This window comes from Zalophus californianus, chromosome 7 (assembly GCF_009762305.2).
Source record: "Zalophus californianus isolate mZalCal1 chromosome 7, mZalCal1.pri.v2, whole genome shotgun sequence".
Classification (NCBI taxonomy): Eukaryota; Metazoa; Chordata; class Mammalia; order Carnivora; family Otariidae; genus Zalophus; species Zalophus californianus.
The window spans coordinates 112,991,051-113,014,301 of record NC_045601.1 but is presented as its reverse complement, the minus strand read 5'-3'; the positions used below and the strand labels follow the sequence as shown (position 1 = coordinate 113,014,301).

General features: G+C 55.9%; 1 protein-coding gene across 3 annotated transcripts in view; it reads right to left on the bottom strand.

Annotated features, from left to right (window-relative positions):
- Window positions 1–7,480: 7,480 nt before the first annotated feature.
- The window catches only part of MDGA1 (MAM domain containing glycosylphosphatidylinositol anchor 1), a 57,675-nt gene continuing 41,904 nt past the window's right edge, over window positions 7,481–23,251 (bottom strand). For all 3 annotated transcript variants that reach the window (XM_027603966.2, XM_027603968.2, XM_027603967.2), the window contains 9 exons: window positions 22,373–22,657; window positions 20,529–20,680; window positions 19,507–19,684; window positions 19,224–19,247; window positions 18,008–18,160; window positions 16,909–17,043; window positions 13,268–13,398; window positions 12,933–13,041; window positions 7,481–12,199 (listed from right to left, as the gene is read on the bottom strand). In XM_027603966.2, the coding sequence (XP_027459767.1) occupies window positions 12,108–12,199; window positions 12,933–13,041; window positions 13,268–13,398; window positions 16,909–17,043; window positions 18,008–18,160; window positions 19,224–19,247; window positions 19,507–19,684; window positions 20,529–20,680; window positions 22,373–22,657 (1,259 nt within the window). In that variant the 3' untranslated portion in view covers window positions 7,481–12,107. The remainder of the gene's footprint in view (window positions 12,200–12,932; window positions 13,042–13,267; window positions 13,399–16,908; window positions 17,044–18,007; window positions 18,161–19,223; window positions 19,248–19,506; window positions 19,685–20,528; window positions 20,681–22,372; window positions 22,658–23,251) is intronic.

Sequence of the window (23,251 nt, the reverse complement as noted above, 5' to 3'; positions counted from 1 at the left end):
TGGCACGTAAAACACAGAACCCTGAAAGTTGGAGCTTAAGGGCCCTAAAGAAATCATTCAATCCAAATTCCTTCCATTTTGCAGATGAGAAGATCCAAGCCCATACATGAGGAACAAAAGAAAATCCATGGTAGAGTCTGAACCAGAACCCAGACTCCGGGACCCCAGTGTCTGCCCTTCCCACGGGACATTACATTATTTCTCATGATAGAGCCAGGCCTCCATGGCGTGACTTGAGGCAGACAGCATGGAATTCCCTAACCCATTCTGGAATGCTGGGGGTGCAGAACAGAGCCCCCCACCCCCATTCTGCCACCGCCTTCCCCACCACAGTCACACAGGATGCAGGGGCTGGGTGGCCAGTAGGGAATGACCTGCCTGCAAGGTGCAGAGTTCCTGGTCAGTGGCCCCCTTCAAGCAGGCTGGGGGATATTGTAGGGAGGACTCTGGCTGGCCGTTGGAGAGGGTGGCCAGAGGTTGTGTTCGATGTTGAAGCCCTCAGCAACGTCTATCTCCAGGCTGATTCAGTTTTCACTAGCCAGAGGGGGCCGGGCCCTGCCTGGGTCTGAAGATAACAGACACCTCTGCCAGCCCTGGAGGCCGTTCCCATGATGACAGGTCGGTGAGAGAGAGGCAAGAAGACAGATGTCCCGAGGCCTCTAAGGGTGTGGCCCTGTGCCCAGCAGGCCCTGGGGCAGGGGGCGGTCAAAGCCAGCAGAGGAGGGGCTGCCGATTCCTCAGAGCCAGGCCTGCTCACCAGAGGCTGGGGATCTGAACTGAGAGAAGAGACCTGGACCCCCCACCCCACCATCACCATTCCACAGGCCAGAAATCACTAGAATGCGGCACACACATCCTGCCAGAGTCCCCAGGAAAATAGCAGGCAGAAACCACTCTGCTCTTCAAATTTTGTACAAAGAAAAGGACCTCAAATTCCCGTCCTAGAGGGAGGGAAATGGGGTTTTCCATCCCCACTGCACCCCATCTCTTCCCATCTCTGGACCCTTACCCTGGCGTCCCTGAGACCTCGCCTCCCACTGCCTCTACCCTTCGCTCCAAGAGAGGATGTCTGGGGCTGGCCAGTGACCTGGGAACCTTCTAGATTTCCTGGGCTGCCCCCGACCCCCAACCTGGGCCCGATTGAACAGGACTTTTCTGATGCCTCTGGCAGCCATGGAGAGAGCAGGACTCTCCCGCTCATCTTATCCTACCTAGTAGCTGCCACCCCTGACCATCCAGGCCGTCCGCCTTGCAGACTGTGGGTCTCTCCTCCTCGGTCTTTGGCTCAGCTTCCAGGGATCCTGACATCCACCTGACCCTGCCAAGACCGCTCTGCCCCGGCAGTCCTGCCCATCTCTGGCCAGGCCGGTGCTGCTGGCACTTAGCAGGCTGCCGGCCCGGGGGAACCAAGCCTAGTGCTCCCTCCCCTGCCACCGTCCCTCCCCCGCCATCATCCTGCTCTGCGCCCACACCCGCCAGGCGCCCGGCCAGGACTCCCGGACTCCGGCTGTGCTGGCTCCTGCCGCCTGCCCGCCTCATGCCGGCAGTGCGGCCCAGTTCAGGGACTGGGGTGTGGAGGGGACGCAGACTGACCAGCTTTCGCCTAGGCCTGAGTGAGGGGGGGTAGGGGGGACAGTGCTGGGGAGGACAGAGACAGACAGATGCTCAGTCCCACAAACAGAAACAGGGCTGTGTCACTGAGGAGTCCATTTCTTTTGTGGGACCCCCTTTCTCTGCATTGCTTAGGAATATCCCACCCCCTCATTTCATTGAAGCCTGGAGCTGGAAGAACCTTCAAGTTCAAACCTCCCACCCCTCCCCCATTCTACAGGGAAACTGAGACCCAGATGGGGCTGCTTATTCGAGGCCACAAGCCAGATTTTGGGTCCAGGCGTCCCTGCCTCTCCTTAGAGGGCTCTTTCCACCGGGCTCCATCTCTGTGTATTTCCCCTCTCTCTGCCTCTCACCAGTGGAAGCAGGACCCCTTCTCTGACCCTCGCCTCGAGGCAGAGATCAGCAGAGGCCTGGATACATCTAGTCAAGGGTCTGAGTTTCCAAGGGGGCTGTCTGCCTGCTGGGGGCGGGGAGTGGCAAGCTCAGAGGAGTCTGAAAATGGCCCAACCAGAGATCTTGCCCCCTCTCCTCCAGGCCCTCCCCCGACTGCAGAAGACAGCCCTCCTGCTTCCCACTGGGTGGCGTGTCTGCCCACACACTCACCTTTGCTGGAGTGAGGCCTTGTTAAAATCATGAGAGGGAGGGCGACCGCAGTACTGCATAGGGGCTACCAATGACACAGGTGTCCCAAAGAGAGCATACACAAACACACACATACGCAAGCCCCACGCATGGGACAGATGTCCCTCACAAATGCACCAGGGTCAGGTGTCGGGCACATTGCAAACGCTAGTATTTGCGGCTGGGTAGTGTTATTCTCCCTGGGATTTCTCTTATTCACAGTTTGGCTTGACAGCCCCACCTCCTCAGCCTTGGTCAAGGCAAACCAGTTCTTCTCCTTCACCTCCCAATTATCCGAGTATTTTTATTTGAATAAATCAGCAGGCAAAGATTTCAAGGCCTAAGTTCAAAGCCCTTTCCCCATCTCTGTGATGTATGGTTATAAAAATAAGGCAAAGAACGGAAAATGATCCTTATTTCTAATCCGTAGTCCTTGATGGCTTCTGACATTTCTCAAGAAAATCTATTTTTCCTGGTTATTAAAAATCAGACATGTTCATGTAAAAATAATCAGACAATACAGAAAAGTCTAAAAATGTGTCAGGAGCAACTGCAATTTCATCACTGAGGCAACTACAGATAATCCAATGACTGTTCTTCTAGACTTAAATGCACACACTTATACATACAGATATTTTTATATAAAGAAATGCAATAGTACCTGGCAGACTTTTTCCTTCTCTGCTCTTCTGTCTCAGCAATATATTATGGACATCTCTAAATGGCAACAGAGACATTTGTGGACATTTGGCACTCTCGACCTCTCTGACTCATGTTTCACTCTACTTCTCACTGCCTCCAAGAGGAGAGTTGACTGGTGGGTGGTTCTTGGGGGGATGCCCCCCTCCCCACCGCCGAGAGCAGGTTGTTACTTAGGGCAGCATGTGGAGATGGAATGAGGCCTTGCAAAGTGCTGAGTCCACTCGGCTGAGCTTTGGCTGGTCTCACGGGCCCTGAGGGAAATGGAAGGCTCAAAACATGTTTAAAGACCAAAACTGCTAAAGAGACAGTGTGATGGATTCAGTGGTAGGATTTGCATTTGGGGGGCTTGCCAAGCTGACCTCAGAGCAGGGAGACCTGCTGGGTGCTGACAGGGCCGCAAGCACAGGAAAGATGAATTTAGGAGCAGGGGGTTTGGGAAGCAGTATGGAAAGCCTTCCACTTGGGGTTGGGGTGACTTCAAGGAGAAGAGTTTCGACTTTTTTCTTGGATTTATTTATACCCAATCTCTTTCTAAAAAGGTGTTATAGTAACTTTCCACAGAGGACATATGCAAAAAGGTCAGGCAGCCAGAAATAGAAAATCAGGGCCAGGAACCATTTCCATCTGAAGTAGAGGGCTGCCCGAAAAGGGCCCAGCTTCTCCCAGCCCCTGGGGATGAGCTGGTGAGAAAAGCAGAATGATCCCAAAGGGGAGGAAGGAGAGGAGGCGATCTGGTTGACGTAAATGGACACACAGTCTTGACTTGTCTCCAGGTTCTTCCCCTTCCTAATTTTATGAGCTCGGGTAACCACAGCACCTTTCTGAGCCTCAGCTTCCTCATCTATAAACATGAAAATAAAAATATCTGCATGATCATAAGTTTAATACAGACACTGTTCCTGTAAGTTACCTGACCTCCCTGTGTAGTTTACACTGGGACTTGCCCTTGAATGGGGGTCCCCTTCAGGGTGTACACACTGCACAACTGTGCCCCTGGGAACAGATGGTCATTAGAGGAAGGATGAAAGAGGGGAGGGAACTAAGGAGGTACATTTATGGTGCCTGCCAGCCACTGCCCCTCCAAAGTGGGCCCACTCACAGCCTTTCTAGAAGCAGCAGGCCACAGGCAGCCATGTTTTACATGCATGACCACTTCCTCCTACCCAGCTGATTGGATTGGAGTGATACCTGACCCAACAGTGGCTGGTCAACAGGTTGCCCAATGATGTGTATATGATTAGGCACAAAATGGTGGACCAGTCCAATCGGCCCTTTCTCTAGAGAGGCTGAGTCAGTGAATAGGAGTGAATGGGAGCTGCCATTGGAAGGTCATGAGGGAGAGTTGGAGCCAGGAAAGGAGCAGACACCGTAAATCCGGAGAGGAACTGTGTGGGCAAAGAGAAAAGTGAAAAAGGGAAAGTGGCTGAATCATTCCAGGGTGCTTATCTATTGCTGTTGTAGCAAACTCCCCAACCTCATGGGCTTTAAATAATAATTATTTTATTAGATCCCTTGATTTTGTGAGTAAGGAATTTGGGCAAACCTTGGCTGGGCGATTCTTCTGTCCCATGTGGCATTTGGCAAAGGTAGTCAGCCAGTGGATGGGCTGATCTGGATGGTCTAAGGCATCTCTACTCCCATACCCGGTGCTTGGGGGGATGGGGTGCGGTTGGAAGTCTGAGCTCAGCTGGGGCAGTCCACTGGAGCCCTTCACGTGGCCTCTCCAGTATGGTGGTCTCGGGGGAGTAGATATCCTACACAGTAGTTCCGGGCTCCTAGAGAGAATGTCCCAGGGACCTTAGCTGAAGCTTCAAGGCATTTTCATCTCAGAATGTCATATTCTACTGGCCAAATAAGTCACTAAGATGAATCCAGATTCAGGGAGAAGGGAATTAGACTTCCCCTCTATAGGTAGGATAACAAAGGATTTGCGACCACTGTTACAGGTGAGGGGCCATCATCTCCTAGAGCTACCTTAAATCCAGAACGGCATCTGGTTCAAGAATCCCATCCCTGTTCCTCTCGTGTTTGGGTTTCTGAGAGTGGCTGTCCCCCTCACTACGTATATCCTTGCAATAATGTTCTTATACTTGAGTGAGTGAGCTTAAGTGGGTCTCTCTTCCTTATACACAATGAGCCAACCTAAAGAAGTGATGGTCCTAAGCTCTTGGAAGAAGAATCCCAAGTGTGGCAGCAAAAAGTTACCAAGATGTGAGCTGATTAACCTGGGGTAGGGAACCCCTAGTCTTGTCACCTTTCAGAGCCTCAGTTTATCCATCGGGAGCGTGGCAATGAAACTATCTGCTCTACCTACCTGAATCATTGTAACCAAGTAATGTGAGACTCTTTTTGTCGACAATCTGCTTGATCTCACCCTAGTTCGTATCATGACACCCATGCCCTAGTTTGGGGCCACTGAGCAAATGTGCACAGGAGAGTGAATTTTCCTCATTATTGCCCACGCCCATGACCTTGGCAAGCTGTTTCTCCTAAGGAAAACAGTAGTAGGTGGTTGAAATAAGTGACCTTTAAGGACCTCGCAGCTCTGAAGTTCTAGGATTCTGGGAGGGTTCTGGGAAAAAGGAAAATGTTGGTACAAAACTCTTTGGGGACAGGAGGGGACAGCTCATTGGTGGTGAATGATGGAGGCAGCCCCCATTGGAGTGGCTATAGTGGGGCTTATGGGGCCAGGAAGGAACCCAGAGCCTGTGAGGGGAGTCGGGGAGTGGAGGAGGGATGGGGGGCTGGAGGGCTGAGAAGGGAAAGGCCAAGTTGGTACAGTGGTTGACCAACTTTATTCCTCCTTCTTCATCCTTCTTCCCCTTCCTTGAGCCTTCTATGGTTTTTCATCCCTCTGGGCCTTTGTAAGTTCTGCTCCCTCTGCTTGGAAGCCTCCCTCTGCCCTGCTAGGCTAACTCCAATCATTCTTTAGGTCTCCCCTAAATGCCTCTTTTTTATTATTATTATGTTAAGTTAGCCACATACAGTGCATCATTAGTTTTTTGATGTAGTGTTCAGTGATTCATTAGTTGCGTATAACATCCGGTGCTCTTCACAACACTTAATACCCATCACGCAGCTACTCCATCCCCCGGCACCCTCCCCTCTGAAACCCTCAGTTTGTTTCCCAGAGTCCAGAGTCTCTCGTGGTCTGTCTCCCTCTCTGATTTCTCCCCCTTCAGTTTTCCCTCCCTTCCCCTAGTGTCCTCCACGCTATTCCTTACATTCCACATATAAGTGAAACCATATGATAATTGACTTTCTCTGCTTGACTTATTTCACTTAGCGTAATCCCCTCCAGTCCCATCCATGTCGATGCAAATGATGGGTATTCATCCTTTCTGATGGCTGAGTAATATTCCATTGTGTATATGGACCACATCTTCTCTATCCATTCATCTGTTCTCCTTCCACAGTTTGGCTATTGTGGACATTGCTGCTATGAACATTGGGATGCATGTGCCCCCTTTTTTCACTACATCTGTGTCTTTGGGGTAAATACCTAGTAGTGCAATTGCTGGGTCATAGGGGAGCTCTATTTTTAACATCTTGAGGAACCTCCACACTGTTTTCGAGAGTAGCTGTACCAGCTTGCATTCCCATCAACAGCGTAAGAGAGTTCCCCTTTCTCCACATCCTCGCCAACATTTGTGGTTTTCTGCCTTGTTAATTTTTGCCATTCTAACTGGTGTAAGGTGGTATCTCAATGTGGTTTTGATTTGAATTTCCCTGATGGCTAATGATGTTGAACATTTTTTCATGTGTCTGGTAGCCATTTGTATGTCTTTGGAGAAGTGTCTGTTCATGTCTTCTGCCCATTTTTTGACTCGATTATTTGTTTTTTGGGTGTTGAGTTTGAGAAGTTCTTTATATATCTTGGACACCAGCCCTTTATCTGTAGTGTCATTTGCAAATATCTTCTCCCATTCCATGGGCTGCCTCTTAGTTTTGTTGACTGTTTCCTCTGCTGTGCCGAAGCTTTTTACTTTGATGAAGTCCCAGAAGTTCATTTTTGCTATTGTTTCCCTTGTCTTTGGAGATGTGTCTTGAAAGACGGTTGCTGTGGCTGATGTCAAAGAGGTTAATGCCTATGTTCTCCCCTAGGATTTTGATGGATTTCTGTCTGACATTGAGGTCTTTCATCCTAAATGCCTCTTCTTTAGAGAAGTTGTCCCTGAATCTCTAGCCCAAATGAGAACTTGCTCTTACAGCACTAATTGTATTCATAATGATGTGTTTCCTGGTGTAATTATGAGCTTGGGGTCTGTCTCCCCCACTAAAGCAGGAGCATCCACAAAGGCGGTATTTGGCTAGTATTTCTTCAAGGAACAAATGAATGAGGACACCAGGCTCACTGGGCTGGAGACCAGAATGCAGGTCCCCACTGTCCGGGGGGCAGAGCAGGACCCATGATAGCAGGTGCCAAAGAGGAGGGCTCTCCCCAGGGATCTGAAAAGACCCCCTAGCCACTCACCCGTGCCCCCTCCTGGCCCACCTGCTGCCCACACACACAGCCGGACCCGGAGCACTAGAACACTGCAGCTTTATTTATTGAAACAACCGCGTCCGCAACTAGAGGTTACATTTGGGAGGCTTGGGGGTGAAAAAAGGACAAAGAGGTTGGGGTGGAGACAGAGAGCAAGGCAAAGGGGTGAGGATGGGGTCGTCTGACTAAAACAACCCCAAGACCTTTCACCCATGAATGAGGGTCTCCTGTTGTGCTTTTACCTCGGTGGTGGGGTGGGCCTGGGCATGGAGGGGCTGGCTTTTCTCTCAAGTCTGGGAGGCCTCAAGGCTGGAGCAGTCCCCCCCTTCCCCTGCCCCTTCTCCCAGGTTGCGGATAAAGGCCTTGGTGAGCTGGCCACCTGGGGCAGGAAGGACGCTTGGAGACCGCTGGGGCAGAGCGGCCAGCAGAGCTGAGCTGAGACGGTGATTATGGGGGCGGCTGGAAGGGGGTGGGGAGGTACCGGGAGGGAGGGCCTTCCTAGTGGGGCCTCTGGGAAATGAATGCAGGGGACACGAGGGAGGGGTGATGGTGGGCAAGTGCCATGTCTCTGACCTCAGCTTTCTCACCTGTACCATGGGGGCACTGGATTAGATGGTCTCTAAGGTCCCTTCCAGCTCTCAGGGTCAAGGGCTCCCTAGGAAGGAGTGGTCCTTCTGCCCCAGCACACACCCTCACACACATACACACACATATTCACACCCCCACACAAACCCCTTCACCCTCACAGACACACACTCTCACACTCAGCACTGATTCAACAGAGAGGGGCGTGCTTTCTTGCCTTTGGAAGTGGGGAGGGCTCCCCCGAGCCCAGAAGCTCAACCCGTGGCCCTACAGGGACTCTCCAGAGCAGGTTCATCCACCCCATTCCTTGGGACAGACCTTGGAAATATGTCAAGCCCTCTGAGTCCAGCGAAGGGCAAACACAAAACTCTGTACCCTCTCACCCCATCCCTCTTGGTCCATAGGGGGAAGCCCGTAGGACGAGGACACCAGGACACACCGATCTTCCTTCAGAGCCCAGGCTCACGTGAAGACAGAGGGCCAGGGAGGGGAAACAGTCCTTTCTCTCTGGGAGCCTGGGCAGTGCTAAAGCCAGTGTGGGCAGGGGGAGGCAGCGTCCGCATGGCACCCAGGCCTGATCTGGTGTGGGAGGAGCAGTGGCCTGGGATGAGAGGCCAGAATTGGGGGCAGGGAGACAGCACCGCTCCTAAAGCAGGTGCCCAGTAACATCTGTAACATCTGTACCAGCGCCCAGAAGCCAGGGCAGGTGGACCAAGCTCGGTGCTGCTGCCTGATAGGAGGCCTTGGCCAGCAGTGTGACAGCCCCGGGGTGGGAGCACCGGACTTCCAAGGCTGGCTCCACCCCAACCGGCTGTGTGACCTGGGGCCAATCCGCCCCCTGCACCTTTCTCATTTACACAAGGAGGGGTTTGGCCCTCTGAGGCCCATTCCACCAGTGAGAGCCTGAGCCCGGGGCTTCCACCAAGCGCAGGGAGAAAGGAGAATGAACGGGAAAGGGAAAGAGGCGGCAGGGTATCCCAGAGAAGGCAAGGTGGGAGGAGCATCCTGGGAGGCGGGGGCTCGGTCTGCAGGCTTAGCTGGGCACCCCGGGTGGCTGCCTGTGGTCCCAGGGGCAGCACAGCCCAGCTGAGACTTCCCCTCTTCTGCCTGTACAGCACCTGGCCCCAGGGGTCTCCCCGAGACATCAAACGGGGGGGGGGGCAACTGGAGTGAACAAACCCCAACACCTTGAGAGCTGACCCCGGACTCCCTGTTTTAAGGCCACAAAATGCCTCAGCCACCCTGACCCAGAGGGCGAGACTGTCACAGGGGAGACGCGCCGGATCCAGCCAGCCTGGTCTCCCCTGGGCTGCGGGTCTTCACGGGCCACCTACCAGCACACAGACGCTGACACCCACGGCACAGGTGACACTGACACAGAGGTGCTGACTCACAGGCAGACACAGACACACGAACACTGGGACACACAAAGACACTTCTTCCTTGCAGACCCCATCCTCCCACAGACAGACCGGCACACCCTGGGCACTCCCATCACACACTGTTAGTGCTAGTACGCATAGACACACACACTCCCTGCAGACCTGCGTGCGCGCGCGCGCGCGCGCACACACACACACACACACACACACACACACACACACACACACACACACACACACACACACACACACACACACACACACACACACACACACACACACAGGCACCAGCCTCGCCCTTCCACACAGGAGGACCAAGGACCTCGGTGCCCCAAGGAGGTGGTGCCTGGTGCCATTCCTCTCTGCACCTCCATACCCACCCCAGCAAGGGCGCAGAGGAAGCCCCTGGCAGGCCAGTGGTTCGCATTCCTGGGTTCTTCCGAGGAGCTGTTAAACATTTCTGATGCCAGGCTGCCCACCAGTCCAGTGAAATCAGAACCTCTGGGGATAGGACCCAAGCATCCGTGCTTTCTAAAAGACCCTCTGGTGGTTCGATTCTGCAGCCAGGGCTGGGAAGCACTGATTTATAGAATCCGTTCCACTTGGCAAAGCCCACAGTGATTCCCCTATCGGGCCCACCTGTGTTGGGCATGAGGTTGGGATGGGCTGGGGGAGAAGGTTGGAAGGCTCGGAGGAGGAGCTCACAGTCTAGTTGGGGGCAACAGACGGGACAATTAAGGAACAATACTCAGCAGACGGGATGGAAATGTGTTCTGGGAACCCGGAGCCACTCATTTTGGAGAGAACCCTCGGCTGAGCCAGCAAGGCAGCCAGGCTGGTGGGGGGATCAGAAGGCCCCGCTCCAGGCCTGGCCCAGCCGCCCCAGCTGTTGGTGATGATGACAGCACAGGCCACGGAGCAGTGAGAGGGGCCGCCTTTGCGTCGGTGCCCCGCCTGCCTCTTGGCACTGCCCTGCTCCCCCTGCTCTGTTAGCTGTCCCCTCCGAATGCTCTAGGCCAAGCCCTGTAACACACCCCACCAAAGGTGCTCGCATTTCAATAGGGTCGTCTGTAAGCTCTTTGTCATCCATAGGGGATGAAAGGTAGAAATTCAGGTGGTGGCAGGCAGCTTGAGGCTACAGAATAGGGCTGCAAGTGGTATATTTGGCCAGCACCCCACACACATTCATGTCACTCGTGGAGGGGGGCATGCATGCCAACATCCCGCAGGCACACACCAAACCAGGGGTTAGGCCGGCCTCACAGACAGATATGTGTAATTGCACGTGCAGACTCACATTTGCACATACTCCTGCCCAGAGATGTACCCACAGTGCTACACAGACACAGACAAGTGCATGCGCGCACGCGCGCACACACACGCACACACACACACACACGGCCACATGCACACATGCATGAAGATTCACCCTGGAAGGGGCTGGGCCTCCTCTCTCCCATGGATGGTGGGGTGGGGTCTCAAGGGTGACATTGAGGAGGAGAGGGCTAGATTCCACTGTGCCCACCTAGGCTCCCAACCCAGAGCCTGAGGACAGGGAGCCCTTTTGGTTCCGGGCATGAGCTCAGCTCCAGGGCAACAGGAGGCCAGCAACTGGCCTGCCCCCTGCCCCAGCTCTGCAAAACCCTCCTTCCCCCACTGGGCCGGGAAGGGATCAGCCAACGAGATGGTCCTTTGCAGTGGAAGGGGAGCAGGGGCACCCCCTTAACACATACCCTCTTATCCAGAGCACCCCTTCCTGCCAAGTATAGAAGAAATGAAGGCTCCGCTCTACTCCCAAATGCCATGGGGGCACAAACTCGCAAAAAACAGGCCTTCTCCTCTGCTCCTCTCAAAGTCAAGCCTCAGCCCAGAAAATGGCTGGCCAGCACCCCACCCCCCACCCCCCCAGCCCGCTCCCTCGAAACACAGGTGGGTGCTGATGTTAAGCCAGCTGACTAGGGTGGAGATTGTGCTCTCAGGAATCCAGCTCCTCGGGGGGTGGGGTAGGGACAGAAGGGGCAGGAGGGAAGGTGTCAGACTTCAGACTGCCCAGGCCCAAGACCCTGTGCTGCGTCCCTCCAAAGGGGCACAGTGTGGGGAGGATATGAAGTCCAAGAACAAACAGGTCAAGGGATCAAGGTGACCTGGGGTCTCCACCTTCCAGCCCTTGCCCTGAAAACAGAGGGCATGTGGCAGGTGCCTCCCGGGCCTCCTTTGACCCCAGCCTCCCTCATCCCAGGGAGTCCCAGAATCCAGCCAAGGTTGGGGCTCCCGAGCCGGCTCCCCTTCTGGCTCCCTTCTGGTAAAGCCACTGGACTGAGTTAGGAACGACGGAAGGTCACCAGTTAGGAACAGGTGCAGCCAGGACAATGCCCATGTGGCGCCAAGGTCCCTGGGGTGGTAGACACCATTCCGGCAAGTCCCTTGTCTCCGCAGAAAAGAAGGTGCTGGCCGGTCGGATAGAAACTTGTGCTTTAATATATGTGTGTGTGTGCGTGTGAGTGTGTGCGTGTGTGCATGTGTCAAACGACCGGCTCCAGGGTCTCAGCGCCGGGTCTCTGTCCTTGTTTCTCTGCTCATCCTCGCAGCCAACGCAGGCCCCCTCCCTGGCGGGCCGGCCCTGCCCCTGGGCACCCCGGCTGGCGGGGGTCAGTCTTTGGTACGATGTGGACACTTTGGTGTGCCGGGGGCGGGGTGGGGGGGGCACGCAGCTCTCATCATCTCTGCAATGCCAAGAGGAAGATGACCATGGGCCCCCAGAGCTGTGGGTGGGGCTGGCGGGGGGCTCCACTGCCCGGCATCACCACCACTGCGACAGGAGAGAGAAGGGACACAGACCGGGGCCCCGGTCAGCTCGGCAGGGCCGGGGCCTAGCAAGCTGTCCCCTCTCTCGGGGGGACCTAAAGGGGGACGTTGCCCTCACTGCACACAGACACACCCGTAAGCACAGATGTGAGGTTGGGTGGTGTGGGGCTTAACTTAAGCCTGCCAGGGTCCAAATCCTGGCTCTGCATCTCACTAAGACACGGAGCAATTCACCTGACCTCCGTGGGCCTCAGTTTCCTCGTCTGTAAAATGAGTCCAATAGTCAGTGCCACCCCAGGGGGCTGCTGTCCTCACGACATGAGATCGTGCATATGCAGGGTTTTGCACCCTGCCTGGTGCATAGTAATCACTCAGTAAATCCAGCTGTTACAACTGCAAACACCTGGCCCTGGGGGGTGGGGCACACGTTCACATCTGCCCCCCCCCACCGACAGACATACCCAGACGCAGACAGAGGCGGCATCTGGGTACTGTAATAACTCAGTAAGTTCACGGGAGGGCACGGTTCTGATTGCCCTACAAACGCCCCATAACCTGAGCCAGGGTGGGGCCCAAGGTGGGGCCCAAACACACCAGCACCTGTTCGTGTAGTCCCTGACACACGCATGCCATCACCCAGTCACTCTGAACCCCCATTCAGCCCTGACACAGATAGGTGCCTACCCACACCGCCCCCCTACATTCGGCTCCTCCCTTCCTCCCTGCCCATCTTGCACCTTTATTGGGATCCATCTGCTTCCGGGGACACTCTCCCTTCTTCAGTGTGACATCATCTATGGCGATATCCCCCAGGTAGCCAGAGCCTCGAACCCCCTCAAAAATAATCTGGGGTGGGGTCAGAGAGCAGAGAGTAGGGATTAGGGGATTCTTCCCGAAAGAACCCCCAACCCCTTCCTTCCCCTCAGTCCACTTGGAAGCCCCCATACCCCCACCTGGGTTTCTCCCCAGCTCCCCGGAGGGAGCCCGGAGTCGTCCTAAGTGCTCCCTGGCCAGAGTGCCGGCCTGAGGGCTGGGGGAGCCTGTGAGGGGCCCCCAGGCCCGCTAGACTCACCTGGAAGGGCCCGCTGGGGTTGATGGGCACATGCACCTGCTGCCACACATTGCCCTTATTGCCGCTGAGGGACCAGGCGTGCGTGTCGAGGCCCCCTTTGTTCCGGGACCGCACCAGGAGGTTGAGGGAGCCTGTGGTGGGGATGAAGAGAGGGGGGCAGTGAGGGTCTGGACAAGGCCCCCCTCCCCCGCCACTGCCCACAACACTAGCCCAGACTGGTTCACATCCCGTTATCCCTGGGTGGGGGGCACCTTCAACATGAGACAGACAGGACAGCAGCAGGCTTCAATTCATCAGGATGCCTGCAATTTTCTTTCATTCCTTGCCTTCCTTTCTAATCAGCTGATCCCCCCAAGACACACACACACACACACACACACACACACACACACACACACACACACACACCATCCTTCTTCCTCTAAACAGTGGAGTTGTCCCAGGCAGTGGGGCCTATGACTGAGCACAGAGCAGGATTCCCAAAGCACACAGTGCACACCCCTGGCGTGGGATGATTTTTCTGGAAGCACAGGAACGGACTTTAAAACTTTTGATACTTAGATGTATGTTTTGAGAAATGAATGAAGCGAGTCCTTCAAACTCACAATTTCTCTAATATTGACGCTTCGGACAAAGCTAAGAAAAAGAGAGGGAGTTGCTTTAAGGAGAGATGTTGGTGTTTGTGCCACATAGCCACGGGAAAAGCAGAGGAAGTGAAATGCTGAGGGCATTTGCCTGTGGGTGCTGAGCTCGTGTGCCCACGGCCACAGGGGCCTGGAATTCTGGAGGTGCTGGGGGCCCTGGAAAAGAGGGAAGCGATTGTGGCTTGGCGAAGAGCGCCCAGGCCATGTCATGGCCCCTTCTTGGCTTGTCCAGCCCGCCTCGAGCACCCAGTGATATGGAGGATCTGGCTCAGAGGGAAAGGGGGAATGAATCTTAGCACCTGGTGGCTGGCGTTTCCATGGCGCTGTCCAGAGACAGAGCCACACCATCTGTGACACCAGATAGCAGACCCCCGGTGGGGGAGAGTCACCAAATGTTACCTGCCTGAGCTGAAAGGAGTTGGCCCGAAAGACACAAGGTCTGGGGACAGCTGGTGCTCAGAGCTGCCAGGTGGGCTAGGAGGGGAGGGAAGAGGAGGTAACAGGACAGCAAGAAACACCCCGTTCCCCAGCAGCAGGGCCAGGCCTAGGTAGGGGCCCTCGCCAGCAGATGGACCCATCAGCCGGCTATGTCCAGCTCCCAGTGGGCCGGGAGGTGCCACACAGGCTTCGGTAGGCCCAAGCCCCAATACCTTTCAGGCTCCTCACCAGCCCCAAAGGGACCCTCTCTCTTCCCCCTCCTGGGGCTCTTCTACCCCGCCCCCGTTCTTATACCCCTCAATTCTCACATCTTTTTTTCCTCTTCCACCACCCTGCCCCAAGGCCACTAATGGGGGGACCCCTCCTTTTCACGCCTCAACCAAAAATTGAATTTCTGCCCCCTTTCCTAAGTACCCCATCAGCTCTAGGATCTCCCCTGCTCAGGGGCTTCCTGACAGCCTTTCAAAGGGGTCAGCCAGGGTCCAAGACCTGCAACATCCCTGAAGGGTGGGCCTGCTCACTACTGTCTTCCCTACCTCCCTTGCCACCTGCAAAGCCAGAGTGAAATCTGTGCCAGAGCCTGGACAGACAGACTGCAGCTTCCCAGCCTTTGGGCTTCTGCTCAGGCTTTTCCCACTGCTGGAGACTCCCTCCCCTACCACCTTTTGCCCTGGCCAAATCCTTCCTGTGATTCGAGGCCTCTCTGAAACGCCATCTCCCCCGAGAAATCTTCCTAGGCTTGAGTTGGGAGTCCTCTGTGCTTCCTGTGAAGCCCGAGTCCTTCCACTGCAGCCCTCCAGGCCCCAGATCACTCTCTGCTCCGGGGTGTGACAGTTAGCGGGGATTCACATCTTCTCCTCCCCGTCTGACCCTTTGAGGGAAGGTCTGCAGCAAGTTGCTATGGGTTCTAAACCATTAAATGCTGAATGAACTGTTTATGATGGTCCTCACAACTGAAAGAGGACTTTCAGAGAACCTCATGGTTAGAAGTTTCTTTGGGGTTCGGGAACCTTAGGCCTCCCTATCATTCATTCGTTCAACTAACTGAGCCCCACTATGTACCAAGCACTGTTCTATACATGAGAGGTACGTCAGTGAATAAGGCAAAGACCCCTGCCCTCCTAGAGCTTACCTTCTATTGGTGATAAGCATTATAAAGCTAATAATGCAGGGAAAGGAATAAAGAGGTATTGAGGTGGGACTGTCAGGGACCTCTCTGAGGAGACCTGAATGAGGGAAGGGGGAGAATGTTCCAGGCCAGGGAACATCATGAGCAAAGTCCTCTTCGGCAGGACCCCACCCCAGGTATTTCAAGAAAAGCAAGGAGACCAGTGTGCTCGCGAGCTGAGTGGGAGCCAAGGCGAAAGTGGTAGAAAATGAGGTCAGAGAAGGAGGCAGGGGCTGGATCAGATACTGGAGGTCTAGGCGAGATGGTGATGAAAGGGGCAGAGCAGGGGAGTAATGTGACTTGGGACACGGGGCCCCTCCACAGCATCCCTGCTAGAAAGCCTTCCTGTCCAGATCTGATGCTTACGGGGTCTTCCTCCGGTCAAATTCAAATCTGCCTCTGGCTTCTATATGTACACAGTGTTTCCGGAAACCTGCCCCCAAATCTAGCGCAGTGATTGCCTTTGGGGAAGGGCTCTAGGTAGCAGGAGGGCTGGGATGGGAGAGGGACTCTCATTATGCGCCCTTTGTACCTTCTGACCCATGCAAAATACATGGCCTGTCTTAGTAAAGAAGTAAACAAACAAATAAATAAAAAATTTAAAAACTTGTCACTTCCTCAGCAGAGTCTTCCATAATCAAGCCCCCAGCGCTGGTCCCTGTTCCCAGCTGTCTTGGCCACGTGGACACGTGTCACAATGGCACCTCAGTCTTATCTGGTGCCATTAGCTGTTTAACGTCTGTCTCTCCCACTTGACCGTAGGTGCCAGGAGCGCGGGGAACTGCTCTGCCCTGTTCATCGCAGTACCTGATGCCTGGCACAGAGCAGGAGCTCGGGAAATAAGTTCATCGATTCACGTGACTTCCCAGAGGGCAAATGCACGCCCACCCTTAGGAAGCCGGACTGCCCCTCAGTGCTCACAAAGCGGCACCCTCCCAATCCTGTATTCAGGGCTTGGGGGAGTCAGACAACTTGGGTTGCTGTGTGATCCTGGGGAAAAGGCTGAACCTCTCTGATTTAAATGGTAGTACCTCCCTCACCTGGTGCTTGTGAGAGATAATGGGACTACAGAGGCAGAGCACCCAGGAAGTCACCGGGCACTTGACAGGTGCTCAATACAGACACCCTCTTAGCCTTTTTCGCTCTCTCCTCCAAGGCTTCCGTCTTGTCCTGCTGGAGCCATCTTCTTTGCAGACTCAGGACAACCTCAGACAAGCTGGCTCTGGCTTCCTCCCTTGCCCAGATTCTGCCTACACCCCCTCCAAGGATTTGTGATTCAGCCAAGTTGGGAAGCCCAGGCCTCGCATGGGCCATGCCCAGCCTCCTGTGGACTCCCTCTCTCCTCCCCGCCCCAGCAACCCTTGGGCAGACTACCGGGTCCCCCGACTCACCGATGTGCTTCCCGTACATGTGGTAGAAAAAGGAGACGCAGTAGAACTTAGCGCTGGCATTGTACAAGGGACTCACCAAACGGGCTCGGTCCCCCAGCTCCCGGGGCCTTGATGTCTCGATGAACATGTAGTAGCCTGTTGGGGAGGGGGAGATGCACGAACAGCCTCCTCCTCACCCCACACAGGCCACTTTCCACCTGCTTCCTTCACTGCCTTAACTTCATCTGACCCCAGGGGCCTCACCCATCCCACCTCCACCTCCCTGCCTCACCGGCCGGCACAGCAGTCTAGGCCAGGAGTTCCGAGCTCTACTGCAGTTTCTCTTCTTCTGAGTCCCCATGAAGACAGAGTTGTGTCTCCCCCTCAAATTAGGGCTCCCTGAGGGCAGGGCTGTGTCTCCCCCTCAGACTGGGGCTCCTTGAGGGCAGGGCCGTGTCTCCCCCTCAGACTGGGGCTCCCTGAGGCAGGGCTGTGTCTCCCCCTCAGACTGGGGCTCCCTGAGGGCAGGGCTGTGTCTCCCCTCAGACTGGGGCTCCCTGAGGGCAGGGCTGTGTCTCCCCTCAGACTGGGGCTCCCTGAGGGCAGGGCTGTGTCTCCCCTCAGACTGGGGCTCCCTGAGGGCAGGGCTGTGTCTCCCCCTCAGACTGGGGCTCCCTGAGGGCAGGGCTGTGTCTCCCCTCAGACTGGGGCTCCCTGAGGGCAGGGCTGTGTCTCCCCTCAGACTGGGGCTTCCCGAGGGCAGGGCTGTGTCTCCCCCTCAGACTGGGGCTCCCTGAGGGCAGGGCTGTGTCTCCCCTCAGACTGGGGCTCCCTGAGGGCAGGGCTGTGTCTCCCCTCAGACTGGGGCTCCCTGAGGGCAGGGCTGTGTCTCCCCCCAGACTGGGGCTCCCTGAGGGCAGGGCTGTGTCTCCCCCCAGACTGGGGCTCCCTGAGGGCAGGGCTGTGTCTCCCCCCAGACTGGGGCTCCCTGAGGGCAGGGCTGTGTCTCCCCCCCAGACTGGGGCTCCCTGAGGCAGGGCTGTGTCTCCCCCCTTGGACTGGGGTTCCCTAGTGCTAGACCCCTCCCTGAAGCTGTTCTTGTCGCAGTCCATGTCCTCACCCTCAGGGGTGCCACTGATGTCAGTGGGGGGACCAGTGTTGGGGGAGCGCTTGGGATTCTGGTTGAGGGCATTCTGCCGTGTCCAGTCAAAGTTGTCTGTCAGGTCCTGGGTGTAGCCACAGATCTTCTCATCTTCAAAGTGGCAGGTGTTGTCTGCATTGGGCCAAGGGGGCGGGGGAAGGAGACAAAGAGGGTCAGGAGGCGGCCTGGTCTAGTTTCACCCTCCCTGGCCACCCCGAGGCAGGTGCCACACATCCAAGCCGTAGGCCTAGGATCTCAGGGCTTGAGAAACCAGGCAACAGGGCCCCTGAGAAATCCGTTCCCAGAACGGGACTTCCTAACCTTTGTACACCGCAGACCCTCTGACATCTAGTGAAGTCTAAGGGCTCCATCTCAGAATAATAATTTTAGATGCACAAAATGAAATACACAGGGTCACAAAGGAAAATCACTTATATGGAGATACAGCTGTCAAAATATTTAAAAAACACATTTGTGAGATAACAATAGGTGGGCTTCTTTATTATCTAATTAAATAACAAGATCTAGTGTTAGCTCTAATAACTGCTGTGGTTTTGAAGCCCTGATGAATGTAAATGATACTCAGGAGAGGCTGCAACAACTTTAAGATAATGTGCAAACCGGGGCTTTGTCCTGATGACAGGGTCACAGGTAGTGATTATACTAGTGTGGTCCGTTGCCTACATTCGTCCCTGAAGATGTTAAACTTCTGCTAGAAGTTAGGGGAAGATAAAGAAGTAACTGTATGCGCTTCCACGTTCCAGGTTCACGGACCCCCTGAATTCTACACACAGATCCTTTGGGGGGAGGGGAGGGCTTCCTCACCCCCAGGTGAGGCCCCTGGGGTCAGGTTAAGGACCCTGCCGCAGAGAACAGGGGATGTGGATAAGTCTGGTCTCTCCACTTTTCTTTTACGGACAGTGATTCTAGGGGACAGGATCAGGGTGCTGACTGAGGGGGGAGGCCCTGAGTTACAGACGTCCCCTACCTCTGCCCCGCTCCACCTTTAAGCCCCAGAATCAGTCCTGGATGCACGTGTCTCCAAGCCCAGCCTTGTCCCCTTTGGCTTCTCCTTCCAGCGGCTGGCCTCCACCCCATTTTCTCTCTGGGTATCTCTCAGGGTCCTCTCCTCCCACCAAGGGAGTCAGTCTTTGTGTTCCCAAAGGGAAGGGGAAGTGGGAGGGAGGTGTCTCACCTGACAGGTTGGGAGAGTTGATGGCTGAGAAAGCAAGCGGGAAAACCAAGTCAGAACTGAGGTGTGGGACCGTACAGAGGGTGCCCCGGCTTTGGACCAGGGGACAGGGTTCCCGAAACCAGGACTGGGGGCCAGAGGGGCCTAGCCTGCGGTGACAAAGTAGAACACTGCACAGTGGGGAGCCCCAAGCTCTGGAACCCCGTGGGGAGGTTGAAGGGGGGGTCCCCTGGGGAGGAGATGAGCCCACCCTTCCCACCACCCCTACCCCACCACCACCACCTACGCTCTGTGTAGTGGATGATGCGGGAGGCCATGTCACCAGCCCCGAAGGTGGTGTAGGGTGTGAGGCGGACCTCGTAGCTGTGGGGCACACGGAGGTCAGTCAGGATGTACTCCAGCAGCTGCCCCTTCTCCACGCGCCGCACTGGGATGGCCTTCACCATGACGTTGTGCTGATTCAACTGCAGATACAGGGTGTTCCCAGATGCCCAGCAGGCCACACCCTCCACCAGAGCACCGGCCCAGGCCCTGGTGTGACTTGGAGGGTGGGGTGGGGGGCAGTGTCAGGGAGCAGAAAGAATAAAGGACTAGGAAGCCAGACCCTCAGTTTCCCCCTCTGTGAGAGAGAGCAATCACTCCTACCACGCCTCCCTCCTAGGGCTGTCCTTAATAATACGTGATGCTGGGCACTGTTCAAAGTGATTTGCCATTATTAACTCACTTAATCCTCAAAATAACAATCCTCTGAGGTGGAACATTATAATGACTCCCATTTTACAGATAAAGAAACTGAGGCCAAAGAGATGTCATTTGCCCTAGCTCACACAGAGCTAGATTCTAGCCTAGGCGGTCTGCCCCAGAGCCACACTTTTACCCTCCACAGCCCCTGCCCCTTGGGGAGAACCACATGGAATTAGACTGGACACAAGAACAGCACAGCTCCAGCTTTGCATTCTAGAGACCCTGTGGATGAGACTGCCCCCCTACCCCACTCTAAGCTCCTGACTCACAAGTAGATTCTGTGTTTTGTGAGCAGAGCTAGCTCTGTCCCCTTTCCCCTGTCCAAGATCCCCAGCAGATCCAGCCCAATTCTCAGGGCTGGGCCCAGAGCATGGGGTCAGAGGGGGCAGGTCCCTAGAACCTCCCAGCTTCTGCTGCTGTGTCCGGAATACTTTCTCTCTGGCTCTAAAGAGTGGTCTGTAAGGGGGTCAAATATGTCCAAGCCCTGCCTCCAACCCCTTCCCATGGCTTGAGGGACACTCCCAGGGTCAGCCTGCCCCCGGGCCCCTGTCCCTCCCGGCCCACCTGGCGGACACTGAGTCTGTAGTTGAGCAGGGGGTCGACAGCATCGGGCTCCCTCTGGGTCCACTGCAGCACATAGGAGTAGTTCTTGGACAGCTTGTGGCTGCGGGTGGGGTTGGGGGTGTCGAAGTAAAACTCCGGGCTGTAGGCTTTGGCTGAGAGGGCGGGGAGGGGGGCGTGGGGCCGTGAAGGGTGGGGGGTGGGGAGAGACAGAGAGAGAGGAGGCACGGGAGAGGGAGAAGGAAGAAGATGGCAAGGAACAGAGACAGGGTACGGGGAGACAAAGAGAAAGGGAATACAGTGAAGAGAGGAGACAGTGGGAGAGGAGGAGATTGGGGGAGTGAGGGTGGGGTGTGAGGGAAAGTGGGAAGTGCAGAAAAGGGAGATTGGGAATTCCAAGACGTGGTATTGGTGAGAACAGAGAGGAAAGGTCAAGGAAAAGCCAGAGAAAAGAGAAATTTGGGGAGACACACAGGAGGGATATTAGAGAAGTCACAGGGAAAGAGAGTGGGGGGAAAGACACAAAGAAGGGTCAAGGATTTTGAGGTGGAAGGAAGAGAAAGGAGAGGGAGAGAGAGAGGCAAAAAGGTGGGGAGACAGGGGAAGTGTGGGAGAACAGGGGAGGGGGAAGGAGGTGGGAAATGTCATAGGGGCCTCTGGCTGGCAGGGCGGGGTGGGGTGGGGAAGGGCTGGGGAGTGACCTGTGGTCCTGGCCCCCTGCTTTTGAGTGAAGAGATCCAAACAGGAGCTAAAGGGGCACCCGGTCAGTTGGGGGCTGCTGAGAGAGCTGGAGGTGCAGTAGAAGGGGACAGGCACACCTGGGGCTCTCCTCCAGGGGTGCTGCCACCAGCTCTGACAGGGAACCAGCTCTCCCTCAAAGAAAAGGGCATCAGAAACCCCTTCAGCCCCTATGCGTTCTCCTCAGCCTTCACCACGACCTCCACCCCTTTCTGAATCACCCATGCCCGCCTGCGGCCCCAAACAGCCCACCCAGGAAGGACTTGATGGCGAGATAGGCTGAGAGGGATTTCTGGGCACCAAGGGCCTGAATCTCTGGGGTGACGGCTCAGGAAACGTGCGCTGGCTGGCCCAGAGCCACCCACGACGTTCCAGAGAAGCTGTTGAGGGTCGTCTTCTCTCCTCTTAGCTACAGCTCAGGCCCCTCACATTGGGCCTGCAGTTACAAAAAGAAGGGGTCCTCCGTCCGCAGCCTCCGCGGCCCAGGACGAAGGAGGAGGGGCTTGAAATGTGATGGCTGGGATGGGGCGGTGCCCAGGGCCTGAGTAGGCGGGTTTAAACCTGGTGTGGGCGGAGCTGGAGCGCACCTGCTACCAGGAAAGGAGGAAACGGAGAGCTGGGATTGGACGAGGCTGGAAGGGGTGGGGCCTATGCCTCGTAATTGGGGCCCAGGCGCGGTGTGGATGGGTCTTTAAAGGGAAAGGCCCATACTTGGTGCTCGCGGGGCTAGAGGGGCGAAGCCTAAGCCCGGGGAAGTAGGGGTTTGAAAGCGGCAGGGCTGTCCGAGGCCAAGGGGAGGGAGGCTTAGCTAAAACGGGCGGGGCTTAGGGCACGTATAAGCTGGACTTGAGAAGTTCCTACACCTGGAGAGGGCGTGAGTGAAGCGGTATAGCCGGGTCTAGAGGGGCCCTAAAAGATGTCACAGTTTGCTCCGAGCGGCGTGGGCGGGGCTTAGACCTGGCATGGGCGAGTCTTGGAAAGGAGGGACCTAAACTTAGTGAAGGGGGGCAGGAAAGGGGCGGGGCCCAGGCCGACTGTGGGCGGGGTTGGGGCGGAGCCTGGCCCCAGGTGGGCGCTGTTGGGTGGGGCGGGACCCACGGGACGCTCACCCGAGACCTGAAAGAGGCAGGCAGCCGAGCCAACGTCGTTCGAGATGCTGCACTCGTAGCTGCCGCTGCTGTCGCGGGTGACGGCGTCGAGGCGCAGTTCGGAGTGGTCGGGGGCCTCGGCGGCGACGGGGACAGCGGGCGGCGGAGGCAGCAGCTGCCCTTTGAAGCGCCACACGGCCGAGGCGATACGCTGGGGGCTGCCCCGCAGCAGCGAGCAGCGCAGCAGCACGGGCCGGCCCAGCGCTTGGCGCACATCCTGCGAGCTGGGCTCCACCTCCGGCGGGACTGGGGACGGGGGCGGCGGTCAGCGGGGCCGGGTGGTGTTGGAGGAGCGGCCCCATCGGAGGCGACGCACTCGACCCTGCTCCCGCACCCCCCAGCCTGGAGGGATCTCAGAGCGGATACACGCTCGTAACATACACAACAGCCGCGCTCTGAGCAAATACCCACCCCATCCCGGCCAATTCTTCCAGCCATGCTTCCCAGACTGGGCCTCTAGTCTTTGCCTCAGATGGTCCCCTCACACGCCTCTCCCCTCCCCCTCCCCCACGTAGTGAAAAGCAGCATAACATCGGAGCTCAGAGCAAGATCCCCAGAGCTAGACGCCTTAGGTTCAAATCTCAACCCTGCCTCAAACTAGCTGCTAAGACCTTAGGCAAGTTACTTATCCTGTGACTCGGCTTCTCGGTTTGTAAAAATAAGGAAATAACAGAGTCTATTTATAGGGCTGTGAAGGGTTAAATGAGTTCATGCATTAAAATGCTCTTAGAACAGTGCTTGGCACGACGTGAGTTAACTCTCATCGTTATACTATCAGACACAACGTACTCCCGTGAAGGTCTTTCAAGCTCCCATGTCTACCTGTTATGTTCTATCAGT